This window comes from Leptonychotes weddellii, chromosome X, assembly GCF_054177405.1.
Source record: "Leptonychotes weddellii isolate Sample4059 chromosome X, ASM5417740v2, whole genome shotgun sequence".
NCBI classification, from domain to species: Eukaryota; Metazoa; Chordata; class Mammalia; order Carnivora; family Phocidae; genus Leptonychotes; species Leptonychotes weddellii.
In genome coordinates, this window is record NC_138385.1 from 81,441,359 (window position 1) to 81,462,191 (window position 20,833).

At 34.5% G+C, this 20,833-nt stretch overlaps 1 protein-coding gene across 1 annotated transcript in view; it reads left to right on the plus strand.

Annotated features, from left to right (window-relative positions):
• The window catches only part of DMD (dystrophin), a 1,845,074-nt gene that overhangs the window by 159,343 nt on the left and 1,664,898 nt on the right, over positions 1-20,833 (plus strand). The window contains exon 2 of the mRNA XM_081807964.1: positions 15,387-15,448. Coding sequence (XP_081664090.1) covers positions 15,387-15,448 — 62 coding nt within the window. The remainder of the gene's footprint in view (positions 1-15,386; positions 15,449-20,833) is intronic.

Here is a 20,833-nt window from a genome sequence, read left to right on the forward strand (position 1 = left end):
AAAACACTAGCTTAAAGAGTCAGATGATAAAAATTTAGATCTGGAGGGGTGCCTGGATGGCTCAGTCAGTTAAGCACCTGCCTTCAGCTCAGGTCATGATCTCAGGGTCCTGGGATCGAGCCCTACAGCAGGCTCTATGCTCAGCGGGGAGTCTGCTTCTCCCTCTCCCACTCTCTCTGTGCTCTCTCTTGCCCTCTCTCAAATCAATAAATAGAATCTTTAAAAAAAATTTAGATCTGGAAAAAAACATAGAGATTATCTTTGCCAAACTCCTTTTCTTTTTTTTAGGTTGAGGAAATTGAGTTCTACATACTTAACTGAAATCCACAGAGCTAGTTATTGTTAGAGCCCGGGTCCAAGCAGAAACAGTCACCCAAGGCTCACAACAATGCCGCATTTAGCATTATTTTTATCATTATTTATAGACAAGGAAACTGAGGCACACTCCTCATAAGTAGCAGAGTTGCTATTTGAACCCAGAGAGTCTGGTTCACAACTAAAATCACTGTATTATTGTAACTCTGGAAAGCTATTCCTGTATATTCTGTTTAGTACAAACATAGCGTAGTTAAAGTAATCTGAAAACTGGGAAATTGTAATATCTTTGATTTACAAAGTTGGGAAATTTTGGAGTTCTGCTTTAAGATCATTTAATATTCTCTAATCAGAAAGTAATGTTTGCAGTGTGCCACAATTCATACGAGTCTAAATCACACACACACACACACACACACACACACATGAAACTGCTCATACACTGGTTGTGTGGGGAAAGCCATTTACCAAACTGACTTAAGTCTTTTGTAAAAACTACAACTTAGTATTTGTAAACATAGACAAAGAAAACTGTCGTTAAGAGAAGTCTTTTTGGATTCAGCTGATTCCTTTAAAAGCTCAAACTCATGCACTGTTTGTTAAATGCTCATCTTGTTTATAAGGATCCAACTTTTCACTGTGCTTTCTACATGTTTTTCAACTCTAAGTTATATTTTCCTCCACAAGTTCAACACAATTGTACCTAAGTGCAAAGACGATGTTAGTTTAGGAACTTTTACAATTACTTAATTTACATGTTATCCTAAATTCACATCAACTTAAATGATTAGTCGAGATGTAGCTAGAACTCATCCGTTGCCATTGTGCACCAAGGGAAGTGTTCTTAGTGGCAAAATGAACTTGAAAGAAGGGAAAAATCTTTCATTAGGAATCTTGAAAGAAGCCATTAGTAACCACTTGTCATCAGCATTAGCAACCTCAAGCTGAATAAAAATTGATCATGGGACTCTGTACCCTCTGCTCTCTGCCACTTGGATCATGTATTAGCATTGGCACCTGATTAACTCTCAAAACTGTCTCCTCCTTTGATAAGTCCCAAGACTTCTTTTGTATTATCAGTAATGATTTCCTGAAATCTGTCCTAAAAGACAGACCCTAATGCTCTTTCACTGACTGCAAAATTTCCCCTGTTTATGCTGGAAAAATGTTTGGCCTTTACTCTATTTATACTTTTTGGCTTGATCTTTCACAAACACTGGCTTAAGACTTCTATATTTGGTGAAGAGGGAATAAGTGATTACTCTTAAACTTTATTTCTGTTTTAAGTGCTTTCTGTATTTGGAACAAGGTATAAATGAGCATTCTCAGCACTGACTATTGCTGTTACAATAATCCACTGAATTTCCTTAGAACATAGCCTTCCCTTAAATCATCTTCCATGTTGATTTCAGTCTATGCTAATACTGGGCTGTGTATAAGAAAAAAATACTTGCTTTAATGTTTAAATTGTGATAAGGGGAAATACCAATATAGAAAAGATAATGTATTCCAAATGGAATTTTAGAGAGGTTTTAATACTTGATTTAAAACCCATACATCAGCTTATATTAAATTTAAATTTAGGGGCCCCTGGGTGGCTCAGTTGGTTAAGCGACTGCCTTCTGCTCAGGTCATGATCCTGGAGTCCCAGGATCGAGTCCCACATTGGGCTCCCTGCTCGGCAGGGAGTCTGCTTCTCCCTCTGACCCTCCTCCCTCTCATGCTCTCTGTCTCTCATTCTCTCTCTCTCAAATAAATAAATAAAATCTTTAAAAAAAAATTTAAATTTAAACAATTGAATGCAAATCTATTTTTTTTAAAGATTTTATTTATTTATTTATTAGAGAGCGAGTGAGAGAGAAACAGCATGAGAGAGGAGAGGGTCAGAGGGAGAAGCAGGATCCCCGCTGAGCCGGGAGCCCGATGTGGGACTCGATCCCAGGACCCTGGGATCATGACCTGAGCTGAAGGCAGTTGCTTAACCAACTGAGCCACCCAGGCGCCCCAAATGCAAATCTATTTTAAGTGAAGATGCTATATACAGTCTATTATTGTATTTTATTCTATAGGGTGCATTTACTATTTTCCTGCTACAGTAGTCAGCTTCATTCTAGGATAATGCTCTGTAAAAAAAAATCCAAATTTCTGTGACTTATAAGAACAAACCTTTATCTCTTATTCCAGAGTTTCTTTCACTCTCTGTATTGGCTTCAGGTCAGCTCCACATATGTATCTCTCCTTTTGGAAACATAGTCTACTTGAAGCATGATCTTCTACTGTAAAAGAAAGGAAGAGCCAGAGAAATGAAAAAGCACATCATGATTCTTAAATTCCTTGCTCAGAACTGACACACTATTATGTCTGCTCGTGTTTTATTGGGCAAGGCAAGTCACATGATGAAGTCCACATCGGTGAGGTGAGAAGTATAATCCACGTAGGGTGATCCATGGCAAGCAGGGAGAGGGAAGAGTGAATCATGAGCAAATAATACAATACACCAATTTGCCCTCAAACTTTTGATGCAATTAAATATATAGTTAGTAAAAATAGTACTTGTCTATATTGACTCTTATTTTGTAATAAGTTCTTGCTTAAGACTACACTTGATACCGGACACCTGGGTGGCTCAGTCGGTTGAGCGTCTGCCTTCGGCTTAGGTCATGATCCCAGGGTCCTGGGATCGAGTCCCGCATCGGGCTCCCTGCTCCGCAGGAAGCCTGCTTCTCCCTCTGCCTCTGCCTCTCTCTCTCTCTGTCTCTCATGAATAAATAAATAAAATCTTAAAAAAAAAGAAGACTACACTTGATGCATTATAGGATACCTCATCAAAACAAAACTCAAGAGTTTTTTCTGATGACTATGTCAATTTTATAGTCTGAAAAACTTAGGCTTGGTATTGCCTATAGGATATTTAATGCTGGATGGTACATGATCAAGTCAGGTAACTTAGGACCGGTACCCATATGGATTAGTTTGAATTACTCAGGAAGCTAACTCGAGCAAGTACTGGTACAGGTAGTTCATTTGGAAAATGATCCCTGGTAGCATAAAGGAAGGATGTGGGAAGCAAGCCAGGGAAGGGAGAAAAGACAATAGTGGAACTACTCTGGGCCATTCTGAGTTCAATATCCCCGGTAATCTCTGAGGAGCCTTCGAGAACATGCCCAACAGTTGTTCCACTGGGCTTTTTAATCCATTGATTTCTGTCCCCCATTTACTGAGGATTGTACCTCGGGAAATTAAATCTCTGTCACTTCTTGGCTGCACCACAGATGGGCCTTCTACATTCCTCTAGATCTGGAAAAAGTCTTATTGCAAAGAAGCAGAAATGTGGATGCTTTAGGTGGGAAATCTTCAGCATCATAGAATCTGTTCGCAGTTACAGGTAAACTCGGGGTTGGACCAAGGAAGTAAAGCATGAGCCATTAACTATATCTACTATACCATTTTCTTAATCTTTACTCCATAGCGCAAGTGTAGCAAATGTATCTCGTGATTTACATATCTCTTTATAACACACCCAAAAAAGGACTCTGTGTTTGAGCCTTTGTCTGTTTATAAAGCATCTCATTGACATACACATTTGGAAGTGGCTGTTGTGCACTTTGCCTGATTGCTTTCCTTTTTATTTCAAAAGAACTATTTTACAGTCCAATAACATAGGTAAATATATACCATGGAATAATGCTATTTTTAGTTTTTTAGTAGAGAAAGTTAATATTTTAAAAGCAAAATGGACTGTGTTGAGGTATGGAAACAGGTATCTGGTTAGCACTTATAACAGTATCCAAGTGATTAATTTCACCTCCAAATTACATCAGAGACCTTAGGATCTTATTTTTATTTATTCTGCCATAATTAGTCCAAGGTTATTATGTTTTTACAAAAATAAATTATCTTTTCCTTCAAAAATAAGTAGTGACACACTACTAAAGCATATTTCAAGCCTGCATACTAATTAATAGTAACTTATTTTTACCCATAACAAGTTTACACCCACATAGTCACGTTCAAACAAGATGAGATATTTGAAATCACTTTATAAATTATAATGCACCACAGAAATACTCATTGTTCTCATTCATTCATTCTTGCTAAGCACAGATTTCATTTTTCTGGATATGAGGAGATATAATTTATACTAATACCATTTCATATTTTTTTCTTTAGCTTTCAAATCAAGAGGACTCTATTTGCTGCACATTTATAAATCATATTTTAAAAATCTTACTAATTGTTAATATGACTGCCACCTAGAAATTGTGTCTCTTTGACAAGATAATGCAATTTATACAGCTGGCCCAGAAAGTGGTAGTACATCTAGGAATAAAGGTTTATAGGTTTTCTCTATTTTTTAAGTTTTTCAGTATTAATATGTATCATAAGTCTCTCACATTTAGCCTTAACATTTCTGTACCAGTGTTCTTATTCCCATGATGCAGATGGACACAATGAGACGCAGAGGGATTAAGTAACTTGCCTAAGGTCATGGAGCTAGTGAGAAGTGGAACTGGGGTGTGAACCCAGGCTACTTGATGCTGGAAGGGATGTATTTAATCACTGACCTACATTGTGTCTGATACATTTTCTTAGCGTCAGAATGGAATTTGAAGGGAACAAGAATGAACCGTTCATGCCATATACCAAATGGTGCTCAGTTTCCAGGTCATGCTACCGAGTACCTTTTCGTACACTCTTGGAGTTCTGATTTATCTTCCATTTTCATATGATACTTCTTCCTCGTTCCTCATTGTTATTATGTTCTGTTTCATGGTAACTTCTATAACCATACATAAAAATATTTCTACAGTTCTTGCATTGTGTTTTTCATACATATGGTGTTATTATTTTTATGAGTATGCAATTGTGTGATTATGTAAGGTTCTGGCCATTTATGCTAATATAGCATAAATTCTATGATTAAGTGGCAGGGGATGGGAGAGAACTTTTAACCAGTATGAGCTGACACAGTTGTTCAAATTATTTTCTGGGTCCATCACGTCCCTACAATAAAAAGCAGTTGACCTATATGAGAAAGAAGCAACATTTGCAGGGGGGTAAAGGATCGAACAGATCATCCATAGCATTTTACATGGTGTTGAGAGCCACAACAGTCATGAAAGGTGAAGTGAAGAGCAATTTCATCATATTCCAGAATGTAATTTACCCAGAAAAGTCAAGGCAGATTTTTTTGCAAGAAATATTCTCTAATCCTATTTTTTTAATTCCATATAGTGATGAAAATAAATACTGGAGTCCCAAGGACAAATTTTGGGAGAAGATATTGAAAAGTGATTTTATACAGAGTGGGTGCTCCATGGATATTTTTGGAAATGAATTGATGATTAAGACCGAAGGTTTATAATTAACAGAGCACTTTAAGCAGTATGGTGAAGTGGAGGGAAAGAACATTGGCCTGGGACTTAGTAGATCTGGGATTTAATTATGGTATTGATTAATCATTTGATTTATTCAACCAACTCTTATTAAGGATCTGTTTCTGCTTGAATACACCATTTTGGGTGCCAGGAGTTACAAAGACATAATAGTCCTCCCATCTAAGTGTGGTCACATACAGGGGTAATGGGTGGGTTCCATTATAGGAGAGAGTAAAATATTTGTATGTATATGTACACACACACACCCGCACAATAATGATGCAGTTTAAAAAATGCTAAAGTATATGTGTATATCAGAAGAATTGATGAGTTCTGCCACAGACAACAGGTGATTGTGAAAATCCTCACATGTGAACTTGATCCTAAGAGTGAGAGTTTTCTAGACACATTCTTGGGACTGCATGAACAAAGGACTAAAGTAAGAAAGTGTGTGGCTTATTCATGGAGACATTTGGCTTGTGTGGCTGCAGGAGACGTAGGTATGTGGGTAGAGGGGTAAGGAATATGTTTGAGTGCCAGTAGGCATGATGGATATTAAGTTGAGAAAAGTATTTGGGGTCGATTTATAAAAGCCCTTATTTGCCATTCTAAATAAGTTGGCCTTTAACCTCAGGACAAGCATTTCTCAAACTTGAATAATGACTCAAGAGTTACTTATTTGGTTACTAGATGAATGATGAAGCCATTAATTTTCAGGAAGAAAAGGATTATGTGACTTTATTTGGGAAGATGAATGATATTGTTAGGGTACCTACAGGACATCTAAGTAGAGGTATTAACTTGAGTCAGCTCTGTCAGTGTGAAACTCTAGGACATTAATCAAGATGAAAAATGAAGATTTAGGTATCAGTATCATCAGTACCCATATACAGTGGTGGTTGGGGTGGGGTTAGAAGTCACTTTGTTTAGGAAGAATAAATGTAGTAAACCAAGACAAAGACCCTGGGGCAATGCCAGTATTTCCAGGGTGAATGGCAAAGAAGATGATGAGACAGATCAGGAGACAGCCCTTTGTTTGGAAGGAGAACTATTTCCTATTTCAGAAGGTTGGAAAGCTTGTGCAGTCTTTCTAGTAACATCATTCACTACAGGGGCTTCAGTTACTACATGCCAGTTGGTTTGTGTCTCCCAAATCTTTATTTTCAGTTCAGATTTATCTCTTGCACTTCAGGCTCTTATATCCCATTGCCTACACTATGTATCTTTCTTTTTGTCTCAAAACACCCAGAAGTCAATATTTCCCAATTCTTCCCATACCCTCATTATATATACAGATACTCTTCTTCCTGGAACCTCAAAACTCCAATTTGAGTAGTATCATTAGCTGTACCTCTCCCAAATCCCCTACCTCCACATATAATTAATAACCAGTTCTTATCAGTAATACCTATTAAAGGTAATTGCCTGCATTTACCTTTCTCCAGTCCCACTGCAATTCACCAATACAGGCCATGGATTACAATTATATATTATGTAATACATAATTATATAAAATTCTTTGGGGGCGCCTTGGCTAGCTCAGTCAGTGCAACTCTTGATCTCAGGGTTGTGAGTTCAAGCCCCACATTGGGTATAGAGATTCCTTAAAAATAAAATCATTTTAAAAATAAAGTAAATAAAAAAAAACACACAAACCAGTATTGCCATTTCCCTACTTAAAATTCTGCTTTGGTTTCTAACTGCCTTCTGGCTAAAGTTTAAGTCTCTTCCTAATTTGGCTAATGATTATTTCTCTTTTTTCTAAAGTCATCTCAGCCACTTTGGTCTTTCCCCTCCTCCTTCTCTTGGTCCTTGAACAGACATACTCCTCTCATATCCTGGTAGTTGAACCTGCTTTTTTTATTGCCTAAGGTTCCTTTTCACCTTGTCTACTTCTATATTCTTTTTTTTTTTATACTTCTATATTCTTAATTAACATTCAGAACTCAGCTGAGATCTATCACTTTATCAAGGAAGCACTGGCTTTTTCAAGTTAGGTTCCTTTCTATATGCTTTTGACAAAACCCTGTATTTTCTTTATCAAAGAACTTACCAATGTATCCACTGTATGTTTGTTTTGTGTGTGTCTGTTTCTCTCACTATGCTGTAAAGGCAAAAGGGTAGGAACTTTATCTTTTACACAGTTGTATTCCTACCCCCTTGTTGGTATCAGTATATATTTGTCACTGGAATTAATAGCCTTCAAAAGGAAATGTTATGTATTAGTTTCCCATTGATGCTATAAAAATTACCACAAATTTAGCAACTTAAAACAACTCCTATTATCTAACAGTTCTTCAGGTATCAAGTCTGAAATTGACTTCACTGGGCTAAAGTTAAGGGCCATCAGAGCTGTGTGTCTTCTGGAGACTGCAGGGAAGAATCTATTTCGTATCTTTTCCATTTTGGAGGCTGCCCACTTTCTTGGGCTATGGCCCTCTTCTTCCATCTTCAAAACCAGGAACACTGGACCAAGTCCTTGTCATGCTGCTCTCTCTCAGGTTGTCCCTCTTATCCTGCCCTCTCCCCATTTGAAGGGCACACTGTGATTACATTGGTCCAAGCCGGATTACCTGAGATAGTCTCCCTATCATAAATTACCTCATTACTAAATCTAATTCCATCTGCAACCTTAATTCTCTTTGCCATAACAAAGAGTTTTAAAATACTTTAACTTATTGTAAAACAAATGAGTTTTAACAAAACTTATTCAGAAATTCTGGAGATTGGGACATGAACCTTTTTGGAGGACCATTTTTCTCTCTACCACAGGTTAATGGAATTAATATCTGCAAAGAACAAAAGTAAAAAGAAGTCTGAAAAGTAAATCTGGTCTTCATTAACTTAAAACACTTTTACTGAGCACTACTGTGTAACATATTCTATGCTAAGTGCTGGGGATACAGTTAGAATCTAGACAGTCACTGGGAAATTAGAAAGGATATCGGTGATAATATTAACAACTTTTGTAGGGCGATGAGCAGGGAAAACTGCACTACATTGATTGTAGAGTGAGCCGGAAATAAGGAAACCTCTTTGACACTAACTGTTTTTTTCTTCTTTGTGCAGTAATTTAATTATTTTAGACCTCCTCATTATGAAATGACCACGAATGTCACCTTCGGCCTTCACATTCTGTAATCCTATGATCAAAAGCTATTACTCGGTTTTAATGGAAAGCATTTTTCATGCCATTCTCCATTCTACTGTCCTCCACTTTGCATCGTCATTTTGAAGCGTTAATAACATGATAAATCCATTTTCTAACTATGTCCTGAGTTTGGGGCCTTTCTTCATAATGTTCCACAGTATCACATAACCTTACCTAATGTTTACCATGAATCTTCCACATTTCTCATTTCCCTTTTTCTCATTTTTGGTGGAAGCAGAGAATAGAGACCCTGTTATCTCTTCTATATTACTGAATAGTCCTCTCTTTAAAGTGAAATAAACTCATATCCCTTTGTATTTCTTCACTATATGTATTTCTAAACCGTTACCAACTCTAATATTCCCTTCTAGTTCTAAACTTGTATTTTCTGCGTCACTTAAGTGATGAGGATTTTCAGTTAACATACTAACTAGCACCCAAAGAAATGTCATTTTTTAAAATGTCTTTCTGGCACAGATTATGATTAACTGCCCTGTGTAATGAGGATAATTCGTGATGTTTACATAACTGGGTTGTTTGTTTGTTTGTTTTGGTTTTTCAATGCTTCCACTCACATTGTCATATAGAGGGTCATATCATGGAGACTCTCCATGATCTCACTCCCAACTTCCTTATAATTTCGTCCCATGCTACTCCCTCCTTCATACTTTAGAGTGCAGCAAAACTGAATTAAATACAATGAAGAGCATGCCTTTTTTCCTTTGGTATAATTGACATACACTGTTACATTAGTTTCAGGTGTACAGCTTAGTGGTTTGACAAGTTGATACATTATGCTGTGTTGACCACAAGTGTAGCTACCATCTGCCCCATCATATTGCTATGACAATATCATTGACTGTATTCTTTATGCTCTGCTTTTTATTCCTGTGACTTACTCATTCCGTAACTGGAGGCTTGTATCTCTTGCTCCCCTTTACCATTTTGCCCAGCCTCCTCCCCTCTGGGAACCATCAGTTTGTTCTCTGTATTTATAGTTTTGATTCTGCTTTTTGTTTGTTTATTCATTTTTTTAGATGACATTTATGAGTGGAATCATACAATGTTACTGTATTCCTTATGCCTTGCGATCTCCTCCTAAAGATTCATCTTTCCCTTTGCATCTTTTTTCTTTCCATTTTTTTTGGCTTCACCTACTAGACTCAACTTAGCCATCCCCTTCTAGAAAATGTCTTCCCTGACATCCGTATGGCTACATATCCCTTTCTCTGTGCTCCTGTAATATCCTTTGAATATATGTATCCTTGCTTATATAAAATGTTTAATATTTATCTATCATATGTCTGTATTCTACAAGGGTGTGAACTGTGGTAAAAACTGAGTTCTGTTTACCTTCTCAGTAACCTTTATAATGACCAACAGATACTGAGCATTCTGTAAATAATTATTTTTTTTGTAAATAATTAGTCTATAAATTACTACATAAACAAATGATTTCATTGCATCTTAAAACCGGCTCCATGAGTTAAAAGGCAGTTAATATCTTTATTTCACAGATAAAGAGGCTGAGTTCTGGTAGTTCTAAGGCCACCATTCTAAGTCCTGCACTGGGACTGGAAGCCGGTTCCCCTGATTTAATGTTCTCTCAGTTTGCCAACATCATTTTTGTGCAGTAACTCACTCTTGTGAATCATGAATATTGCAATTTAATTATCCTACATTTATCAGGGACCCAGGAATATAAAAGTTAATAACAGGGCAAAAGGTCATTGCACTAATCGTAGAAAATATGAAGGTCCAGATTTATTGGATAAAAAATGACTTTATTAGAAAGGGTTAATTAGTTCTGAGATGAAATACAGTTTTTATGTCATGGTAGGAAGCTAATTTTATGAGTTTTCCCCATAGAGAGAATAAAATAAAATGTTGGTCACTTTTTGCAATTTATGAAGTAGTAGCTCTTCACTCCTTGACATCTCCAGGGAACAGTTTTCAAGTAAATTTTTCTAACAGAGATTTTGTTCTTTACCTCTCACATTAATATACTCAGGCATATTTTTATTAGTAAAAGAAAATCAGTTATAAACAAACCCTAGAGAAAACAAAATAGAATATGTGCTTTTTGAAATGACTAGACAGGAATATATAGATAATCGTTTCCTAGTAAAACAGATTTCACTTTATTCTTTTCTCATTCTCTTTGTTGTTGGTTTCACATTCATATCTCTCACTATAGACTGTGTCTATAATTACATATATTTTATTGAAGTATTGAAATAATCTCTATAAGCTCTATGACAATTTATCATATATGTATGTTTATGTGTATCAGCTTTAGATTAACTATGGATATGTAAGTGATTGTGTTTAAAAGGATCAACTTTTAGGGGCACCTAGGTGACTCAGTCATTTGAGTGTCTCACTCTTGGTTTCAACTCAGGTCATGATCTCTGGGTCCTGGGATCAAGCCCCCTGTCAAGCTCCCCGCTCAGCAGGGAGTCTGCTTTTCTCTCTCTCTCTTTCTGCCCTGTCTGCCCTCATGCTCTCTCTTTCTCTCTCTCAAATAAATAGATAAATCTTTAAAAATAAATAAATAAAGGCGTCAACTTTTAAGTTATATGAGAAATAATGGAAATAGATAGATCTAAATATATAAAAGTATATGGGGTGCCAGGGTGGCTCATTCTGTTAGGCGTCTGCCTTCGGCTCGGGTCATGATCTCAGGGTCATGGGATCAAGCCCCACTTTGGGCTCCCTGCTCAGTGGGGAGCCTGCTTCTCCCTCTCCCATTCCCCCTGCTTGTGCTCTCTCTCTCTCTGTCAAATAAATAAAATCTTTAAAAAAAATAAATACGTAAAAATTTAGCATAATAAAAATGAAATGAAAATTAAAAGAAATACGACCACTTGGGAATATATATTCATTCACTGACTAAGAACAAGTAGCTTAATTTATGATTGTGATTTTTAACTTGGGATTTCATAGTAATAGAACCTTCTGCAGAGAAGTCAGTGAACCCCATGAAACTGTGTGTAAATATGTCCGCATAGGCATTTTTTATATAGAGAGAGATCATTATTTTTATCAGATAATCAAATGGAGTCCACAACTTGAAATATTTAAGAACTGATTTATAATCTCATTCCAATTAATTGTAAAATATCAAGCGCTCAATAGATACATGAGCAGAGGATATAAACAAGTATTTTGACAAAAGTAGAAACATGCAGAATAAGTTTTGAAAACATGTCCTACTTCATTAGTAATCAAACAGATTCAAATTAAGATGAGCATCAACTATCTCCTTATATCTAATAAAGCAACAATCACTTTAAAAATGAAAGCAACAAAACTCCTATCAGCAGCATAACCTTATTCTTTCTAGTACCACTAAAAATTGGTATGGCCATTGGGAAAGCAATATGACAACATTTAGTAAAAGCCATAAAAGTTGTTGTTTTTTTTTTTTTTAATGCTGACCCAGTAATTTATTCTGGGACAATTATACACCAGAAACTGAAAGAGAGTGCATGAAGATGTCCATTACAGTGGAATCTCTCATAGCAAATGAAAAGAAATGGTAGCCCATATGATATTTATGATAAAATAAGCTTTAAAAGGCAGAATATTATTGTGGCTATGTAAAATACATGTTTATGGGGATTGTAATGAGTAGACACACAACTTTGGGGTGATTTTTAAAATATTAATTTTAAAATTAATTTTTCTCTTAATGAATTTAATTATTTAAAAAAATTTCCATAAGGTTAATCTATGGCAAAATTGAGCACTAAATATCAACTAGTAAATATAAGAACATTATTATTTAAAATATTAACAAATGAATTATCTAACATCTTAAGGATGGTTCAGTTTTCCAATCTGGATAAATCTGGATAAATCCATGTAGACATTCAAGCTGTAGACTATAAAATTCCAGGATGTCATTCACATTGATTACAGCATACATGGAATTCCTTGGGTTTAAAATAGAGGCTCTAAAATCATGGTTATTTTGTATTTGTGTTAATACATTCAACTTTTATGACTTTAATTATTTTATGCCATTCCATATTATCTATGCAAATATAATGTGAACTGGTTAACGTGAAAAGCCATGGATTTTGATTCAAATAATCTATATCAGGTTCATCTGTGTCACTTACTAGCCTTATTCCTTCTGAGCTTGTATTTTTTTAATGGATAAAATGGCAAACTACCTATGGATTGAGATGACATGTGAAACAGCTCTGAACAATAAGACACTAATAAATGATATACATTTTATAATGATAATAAAGCCAGTTATATTAATATTTATCATGTTCAAAAAAACAAATGTTATATAGCAAAATAATACATAAGTAGGTAATTCATTAAAGGCGTATTTTTATTGTATTAAAAGCAAAAGAAATAAAAAAGAAGACCTAGTGAGATATTTATATGACAAAATTCGCCTTCAGTATTATTGACACAATAGATACATACTATTTTGCACATAATGTCAAGGTTTCCCTCCTGCCTTCAAGGCCTATCTAAAAATCACTCTTTGTGTATATAATTGAAACCAATAAAAATATTGCTTTACTACCTACTTTTACGTGAAACACATCTCTTCAAATGTCTTCCTATTCGACTTTTAGTGAAGATGGTTGGGCATGTTTTACAACCTTTAAATGTGTGCTTTCAAATGACTCATTTACTCTCCCATGTCTGATAGGATTTGCATGCACATGTAGGAAAAAAATAAGTTGAATTGCAAATAATATCATTAACATAGGAAAATGTGTATCAATCATTGAGAAATTAATGTACTGGCAAGTCTCCCTGCAGCAAGTCCATGAAAATGGTTAAAAGTTGACCTTTTGAGGGGTGCCTGGGTGGCTCACTTGGTTAAGCCTCTGCCTTCGGCTCAGGTAGTGATCCCAGGGTCCTGGGATCGAGTCCCACATTGGGCTCCTCTTCTTCTGCCTACCACTCGCCCTGCTTGTGCTCTCTCTCTCTCTCTCTCTGTCAAATAAATAAATAAATAAAATCTTTAAAAAAATTTTTTTTTAAAAGTTGACCATTTGAAATGTTCTGTTTATTTATTTTATTATTATCAAAAGGGTAGTATTGAATTTAGGGAATATATTAACAAAAGGCTAGACGTGTTTCAGAAGCTATTACTATCTATTTTTATTGATTCACACTGTCAACAAAGAAAAAACTTCCATATGGTAGCTATGATTTATCCTGTACTGTATGGGTAATGCTGATATTTGGCCACATGCAGTATAGTTTGTGGGACTCACACAATTAAATAAGAAGAAAGTATATTGTGATGCTAAGTAAAATTTTCTCTTCTAGAACAGTTTTAGGTTTATTATTTATCCGCTGTTATTTCATATCACTTAAGAGTATCTACTTATAGATTAATAATGTCCTTTAACGATAAACAGATTTTCTTAGTACGTGGATACATTTGTCATGGGAAAATGATTCTTTACTATGGATCATCTGTTTTCAGGAAAAGCAGTTGAGATTTACTGCTGAAAAAGAATCCGAGAGCAAATGAGGTTATTTTGTCAGGACATTTCAATAAGGGTTCTTTTGACTCAGTGTAAATAAAATATAAAACCTCTCCATTTTAAGTCTCTCTCAGATGCACTCATTTATTGAACATTAATTAATATGATTGCATTTACAGTAATTTAAAGGTAGGCTTTGGCTTTAAAGAAGGATTTCCATTAATCAAGATTGATTATTTTTCTGCCCATTTAACTCCATGCTAATTTCCAACTTGAAAAAAAAAGAGATAATTTTTAGAAGCATGAATTCTGTGAAGCTGTTTCTTAATAATTTTCCACCGTAATCTCTTGGTGTAAGAAGTCCTTGGAGATTTTTCCTTTGAGTGTTTATATGTAATCCATGAAGGGTGTCATTTGCATTTTGATTTGAAATTTCCTGACTTTTGGATGAAAAGAATTACTAAAAATTTTGGAGTTGTAAGATCCCCCCCTCCTCTAAAGCATTTGCATGTTTATCAAATATTTGCTGAACTCTTAGTTTGTGCAGACAATGCTAGGTTCTGGGATGCAAAACCATGCTCCTGATCATCAGGAAACCTCTCCTATAATGGGAGGAGGTTATGCTGGGGGCCCATGTTAGAGTATGGAGGTATTGCAAAAGAGGGGAAAATCATTTTTACATGGACTGGGAAGGGTGTAAGAGGAAAAGCTCAGGAATATTTTTTCAGAAGAAAAAACAGATAATAGGCTCTTCTGATTATGCTAGAGTATCTATTCACCATAGGAGGATAAGTAATATTTCCTTTATTCAGATGAAACTACTCTTCTGTAATGGCTTTATATAATATTTGAATGAGCATAGATTTGACTGTATCAATTATTTTAGACATCTCATTTTTAGTTTAGATGCCCAATACCAATATCACTTATGTTTAATTTCATTATCAATTAATTTAATACCAAATATAAAATAACATTGATATGTAATAATTGAGAGTTATTTTGGTTGTAAAATATGATATTCAGAATTCTTTCTTAACTCTTGAATCTTTTTTAAATTTTACGTTATAGATGAAAGAGAAGATGTTCAAAAGAAAACATTCACAAAATGGATAAATGCACAGTTTTCTAAGGTAAGAATATTTTGATACTTCTCTTTAAGATATAAGGTAAGTGACTGATTTTCAAAATGAACTATGTACCTGTGTAAATTTAAATGTCCATATTGTTTTTTATCGTAGTGTCATTGTTTTAGCTGTGCAAATTTGGGAACATTATGTTGACTTTTAATTAAGGAAGAAGCTGCAGAATATATGTAAAGAGAAATTATTTAATTAGACAAAATGCATCTTTGAATCTTAATATGAGTTTCTTCAATTACATCAGTCATCCAAGGATTATAGCCACAATCTTCCACCAAGTAGCTAGTATATGTCACACATTAGCAGAAGATATGAGGAATTTTTACTGTCTGAAAGTGATAATATTTTTGTCCTTCTCAGTCTTTTACTGTCTGAAAGTGACAATATTTTTGTCCTTCTCAGTCTTTCCTAGTTCAGAAAAAACTGATATAGCTGCCTTGGGTCTATTTGGCCCCTATCACTTAGGGCATGTGTCAAATAATTTAAGATAAGAAGGTTATCCTCTTTTTCTGCAGGCATCAACCCATACTATTAATAATATTTATTTTACACATGCAACTTAATTTATTATCCATAGACAGCACAACTCTGGATAATTATATGTGAACACAGAGTAAAATATTCTTACCTTGAAAACTAGCATTAAGAGTACCATGTAAGGAGGTTTATAAACATTTTGAGGTTAGAAAGACTTGGATTTGCATTTAATTAACTCTGAATTTGGGCAAATCAAATGCTCTGTGAATCATTTTTATACAATCATGTATATGTGTACACATATATATTGAGTGTCTACCTAAAGAATCAACTCCCAATAATGGAGATATAAAGCTGATAAAATATGGTCCCTATATTCAAGCTTTAAGAGAGGCAAAAATGGCTGATAATGGTTATTTCATGTGATTGTGAGGATTAACAGGGTCAAGATATGTGAAAATTCCTACCACAATGCCTGACAGTCTTAATAGATGTGGATCACTCTCTCCATGGGTCTGTCTTATTTTATAAAAGTTTTGGTAATGAATCCAAAACAATCCACTGGGAGATGCAGTATAAAAAGTGCTCCCATTACTATTACAAAAGGTTTTCAAGTATCATCCATTGTTTGTGGTATTTGATAGCAGAATTTTGCCAGGTAGTCTTTAACATATTAGCAAGAAGTTATGTTACTGAATTTTAACTAAGCAAATTTCATTTATATTTACTTACTGAATTAACAATTAATAAATTGCTATTACAGAACTTTATTTTTTTATCATGTTCAGTTAGCCATTACAGAACTTTAAACAATAACCATAAAAAAGGAACACGTATTTTAAAAATCTCAACTTTTTTTGAACGAAGTGAGTAGAAATAATTTAAAAAGTTGTAACACTAATGAAGGAGAAGAAATGAAAACTAAACTCATAAATATGTACAATAGGAATTCCTAATTCCCAGAATATTTACCAGATGGATGTATATGTTTTAACTGCTGTATCTATTGGTCTCATTAAAATCTTCTTAATTTTGGAAGTTCGAAACAGGCAATAGATATAAGCTTTCAAACAAATATACAGACAAATCAGAATCATAAAGAGAATTTTTTGAAATAATAAATGTGACATAATACTCTGAATCTTTGAATTAAACCAATGAGTTGTTTTAATAAGGTGTGTAGATATAACTGAGACAAATACTGCAAATTCTCATTCCCACAGATCTAAATAGGTCATTACTCTCTATACATTGACATTTCAAGTATCATTTACCACAACTCACATGCTAATATATAAACCATAGTTTGATATGCTGTCTTCTTTGAATACATTGTTGGCACTGCCTTAGAGCAATTTTTCCCTACCCTTATGAGTGCCCATATTTTAAAGGCTGAGAAATAATTACATGCTTGAGTGCATTGACTGTTTTTTCGTAAGTATCCCCACCTTCAAATCCAACTTCTACTTATTTCATTTATTTTATAAATGTTCTTCCTCAGCCTATTAAAATTGGATCAGGAGAGCCACCAAAGCTTCATATTTGGGCATATAGTGGGTGTCAGGAATAGAAATAAATGTTTATAAAGACAGAGAAAAAAGTATTTAGAGATAAAATTTATATATGTGTGTGTTGATTTTTCATTTAGAAAACCTGAAAATATATTTTCCATGTTATCTGATTTTTTCTTGTCAAGACTTCAAGTGATGACTAAATTTTTGTATATACTTTTGAGAATTAAGAAAAAGCTAATTGATTCAGTTTAAGCCCATTGATTATACCAAAAGATAAACATAGCTGAGATATGTCACTTTGCACATGTTTATTGTGTTATAACATGGCATTCAGCAGAATTGCAGGCCTGTAGGAGACACAAGATTAGTTTAAGTTGAATCTTCAGATCTCATGGAACCTACACGTTTGGGAGATACTGGATAATTGCTAAATGGAGTAGCAGAGGGGGCAGTACTCCGGGCTAGAATGAATCTGAAAACTTGTGTGAAGAAAGCTGTACTGCCCAAGAGACTCTAAAGGAAAGATCATCAAAGAGCAAAACACTCTTCACTGAGATAATTGGAAACCACTGAAAGCAGGAATATATGTTTTCTTTGTAACCCCAGTGATCAGTACCAGTGCACTAACTAAATATACTAAATGCATTTTGGACAATAGTACAGAAATTAAGTATATGCTAAGTTTAAGGAAAGAGGAAAAATTTTGAATGAAAAAGAATGTGTTGAAGAAGACTTTAAAAAAAGAAAAAGCAATGAAAAACTATCATCTGTGTGGTAAATTAGTCAAAGAGAAACACACACAAACAATAATAAAAATGAATAGGATGACTTAAAATGTTTAACAGTGAGGCTCACACACACACATTGATATAATATTTGTAAAATAAAAAGAGACTGCAAAGTAGTTCCCTGTTTTGATGTAAAGTTACATAAGGGATATTTAGGGGGGGAAATATGATTAAATAAAGCCTTATTGTGGCTTTATTTGGCTTATGAAGCCAAATGTATCTTTGTAGTAAATCCAACTGATTTTTCCACTTTCCTAGCACCATTTTAAAATAGACCCTATCTCTTCTTCAAAATAAGTCTTCTACTAACCTTCAATTCCAAAAATTCTTACTAGAATATGATTTATCACATCTATTCTATAAAGATAAACAAACTTTTTATCTCCACATAAACACAAAGCCATTGCTATGTAAGATTAATTCAAGGTAAGTATTCTTTTCATGTAATTTGTAGATATTTGGTGAAAAATTTTTGTAGTAAAAAATGTTTACTGTTTATGATGAATATAATTTACATAAGAAGAACACAAACTTATTTAAGGAAAGTACACTTGAAATTATGACCAAAAATAATTTTGTCATAAAACTTGCTTGATGTTTGTGTTAGAGAAAAAGCAATCTGTGGGGGAAAATATTTACTACTAGATCAATTGAAAGATTTAAAGCATCTCCCAATGAGTTATATGATTGTTTTGATCCTACATTGGATTTAGTGATTATCTTTATCTCTATACTCTAACTACACTTTTCTGTATGATTCTTCCAAAAGTAGTAGACAACTTGGTATTTTATTTAAATTAAGTAGAAATGTGTAATTAATTTTGTCTATGAACTTCACAATGGCCTATGATATGATAACACATTTATGTCTTCATTGCCACAACATACGTACCTATACCTAAAAAGCCAGATTTTACCCTCTTGGGATAATGATAACGCAAGATAGAATTAACTGGTGTAACATACTTTTCCCAAGAATTTATCATTATTTATATCCTAGCCAGCATGATAAGCATGATGTCATGCAAATTAACACCAAAACTGTGAGTCAGTAAACCAGGCTTCTTTACACAACTCTCTATCATGAAGCCTTAGAGGAAATCATTATATCCACACTTGAATTCATCTTGGAAAGAAAGGTAAACATAAAATAAAAAATTCTTTTTGTTTTCCTTGTATGTCCATGTCTACTTTATAAGAAAACATATTAAAAGAGCTTTATAAATATTAAAACATAAACATTAAATATTGCCATTTTTGTTACTGGGTAGTATATTTGCTGAATTGAAGGAATTGTATATTTATGAAATTTTCTTGGATGCCAGCTCACTTCTTTCTTGAACATGGTTTTGGCTACTTTCTTTGGATGGAACAGGGAGGATAGAACATTTATTTATGTTTTATTATCCTGCTACACTCTCTATGCCAATCCATGCTCCCACACACACATACACACAAACAGGCATGGACACACACTCATTTTAAAATGAATCAAAGAGTTTCATTATGCAAAAGGAAGATAATGAGACTTAGAAGGAAAACATTGTTTCAGTGATAGAGGTAATAGTATGTATACATTTCCTCTGTATCAGTTTGAAACTTACACATAACTAACAAATTTATATAGGACTTCTACTCAAAGGGCTTGATTTAACAGAGGTGATAGATTAGAACTATTGTGTCATGGGAGGGTCATCGTATATATAAAATCACCATTATGCCCCTGGCTTCCTGTTTCTCTCTACTATTTGATACCAGAAAGAATTAGATTACTATAGAAGATGAAGGGGAGTGCACTATATCTCTGGATCATGATAAGCAGCTATTGGGGAGAAAATTTTTCTTTGACCTTCAATGTTCTTCTGGCTGGTCTAAGAATTAAATTGATATGAGACAGATTAACAGGAGAAAAAAACAAAGGTAAATTACATGCACAGGGAAGACCAATGATAAAACTGAGATCCAAAGAAATGACCAAGGCCTGCAGCTTTTATACACTTTAGACAAAGGAATTGACAGGATAATGAAAACCTATGTTTGGGAGCTTCAATTGGTAAGGAATTCTACAGAATTGGGGTTGAGGTGGTAAATTAGTAAAAGTAACAAGGTTTGTTTATATAGCCTCTTGTTTATATAGCTTTTTTTAAATTTAATTTTATTATGTTACGTTAGTCACCATACATTACATCATTAGTTTTTGATGTAGTGTTCCATGATTCATTGTTTGCAAATAACACCCAGTGCTCCATTTAATATGTGCCCTCCTTAATACCCATCACCAGGCTAACCTATCCCCCCACCCCCTCCCCTCTAAAACCCTCATTTTGTTTCTCAGAGTCCAGAGTCTCTCATGAATCATCTCCCCCTCCGATTCCCCCCGCCATTTTTCCCTTCCTACTATCTTCTTTTTTTTTTCTTTTTTTTATTCTTATGTTAATCCCCATACATTACATCATTAGTTTTAGATGAAGTGTTCCATGATTCGTTGTTTGTGCATAACACCCAGTGCTCCATGCAGAACGTGCCCTCCTCAATACCCACCACCAGGCCAACCCATCCTCCCACCCCATCATCTCTCATGGTTCGTCTACCCCTCC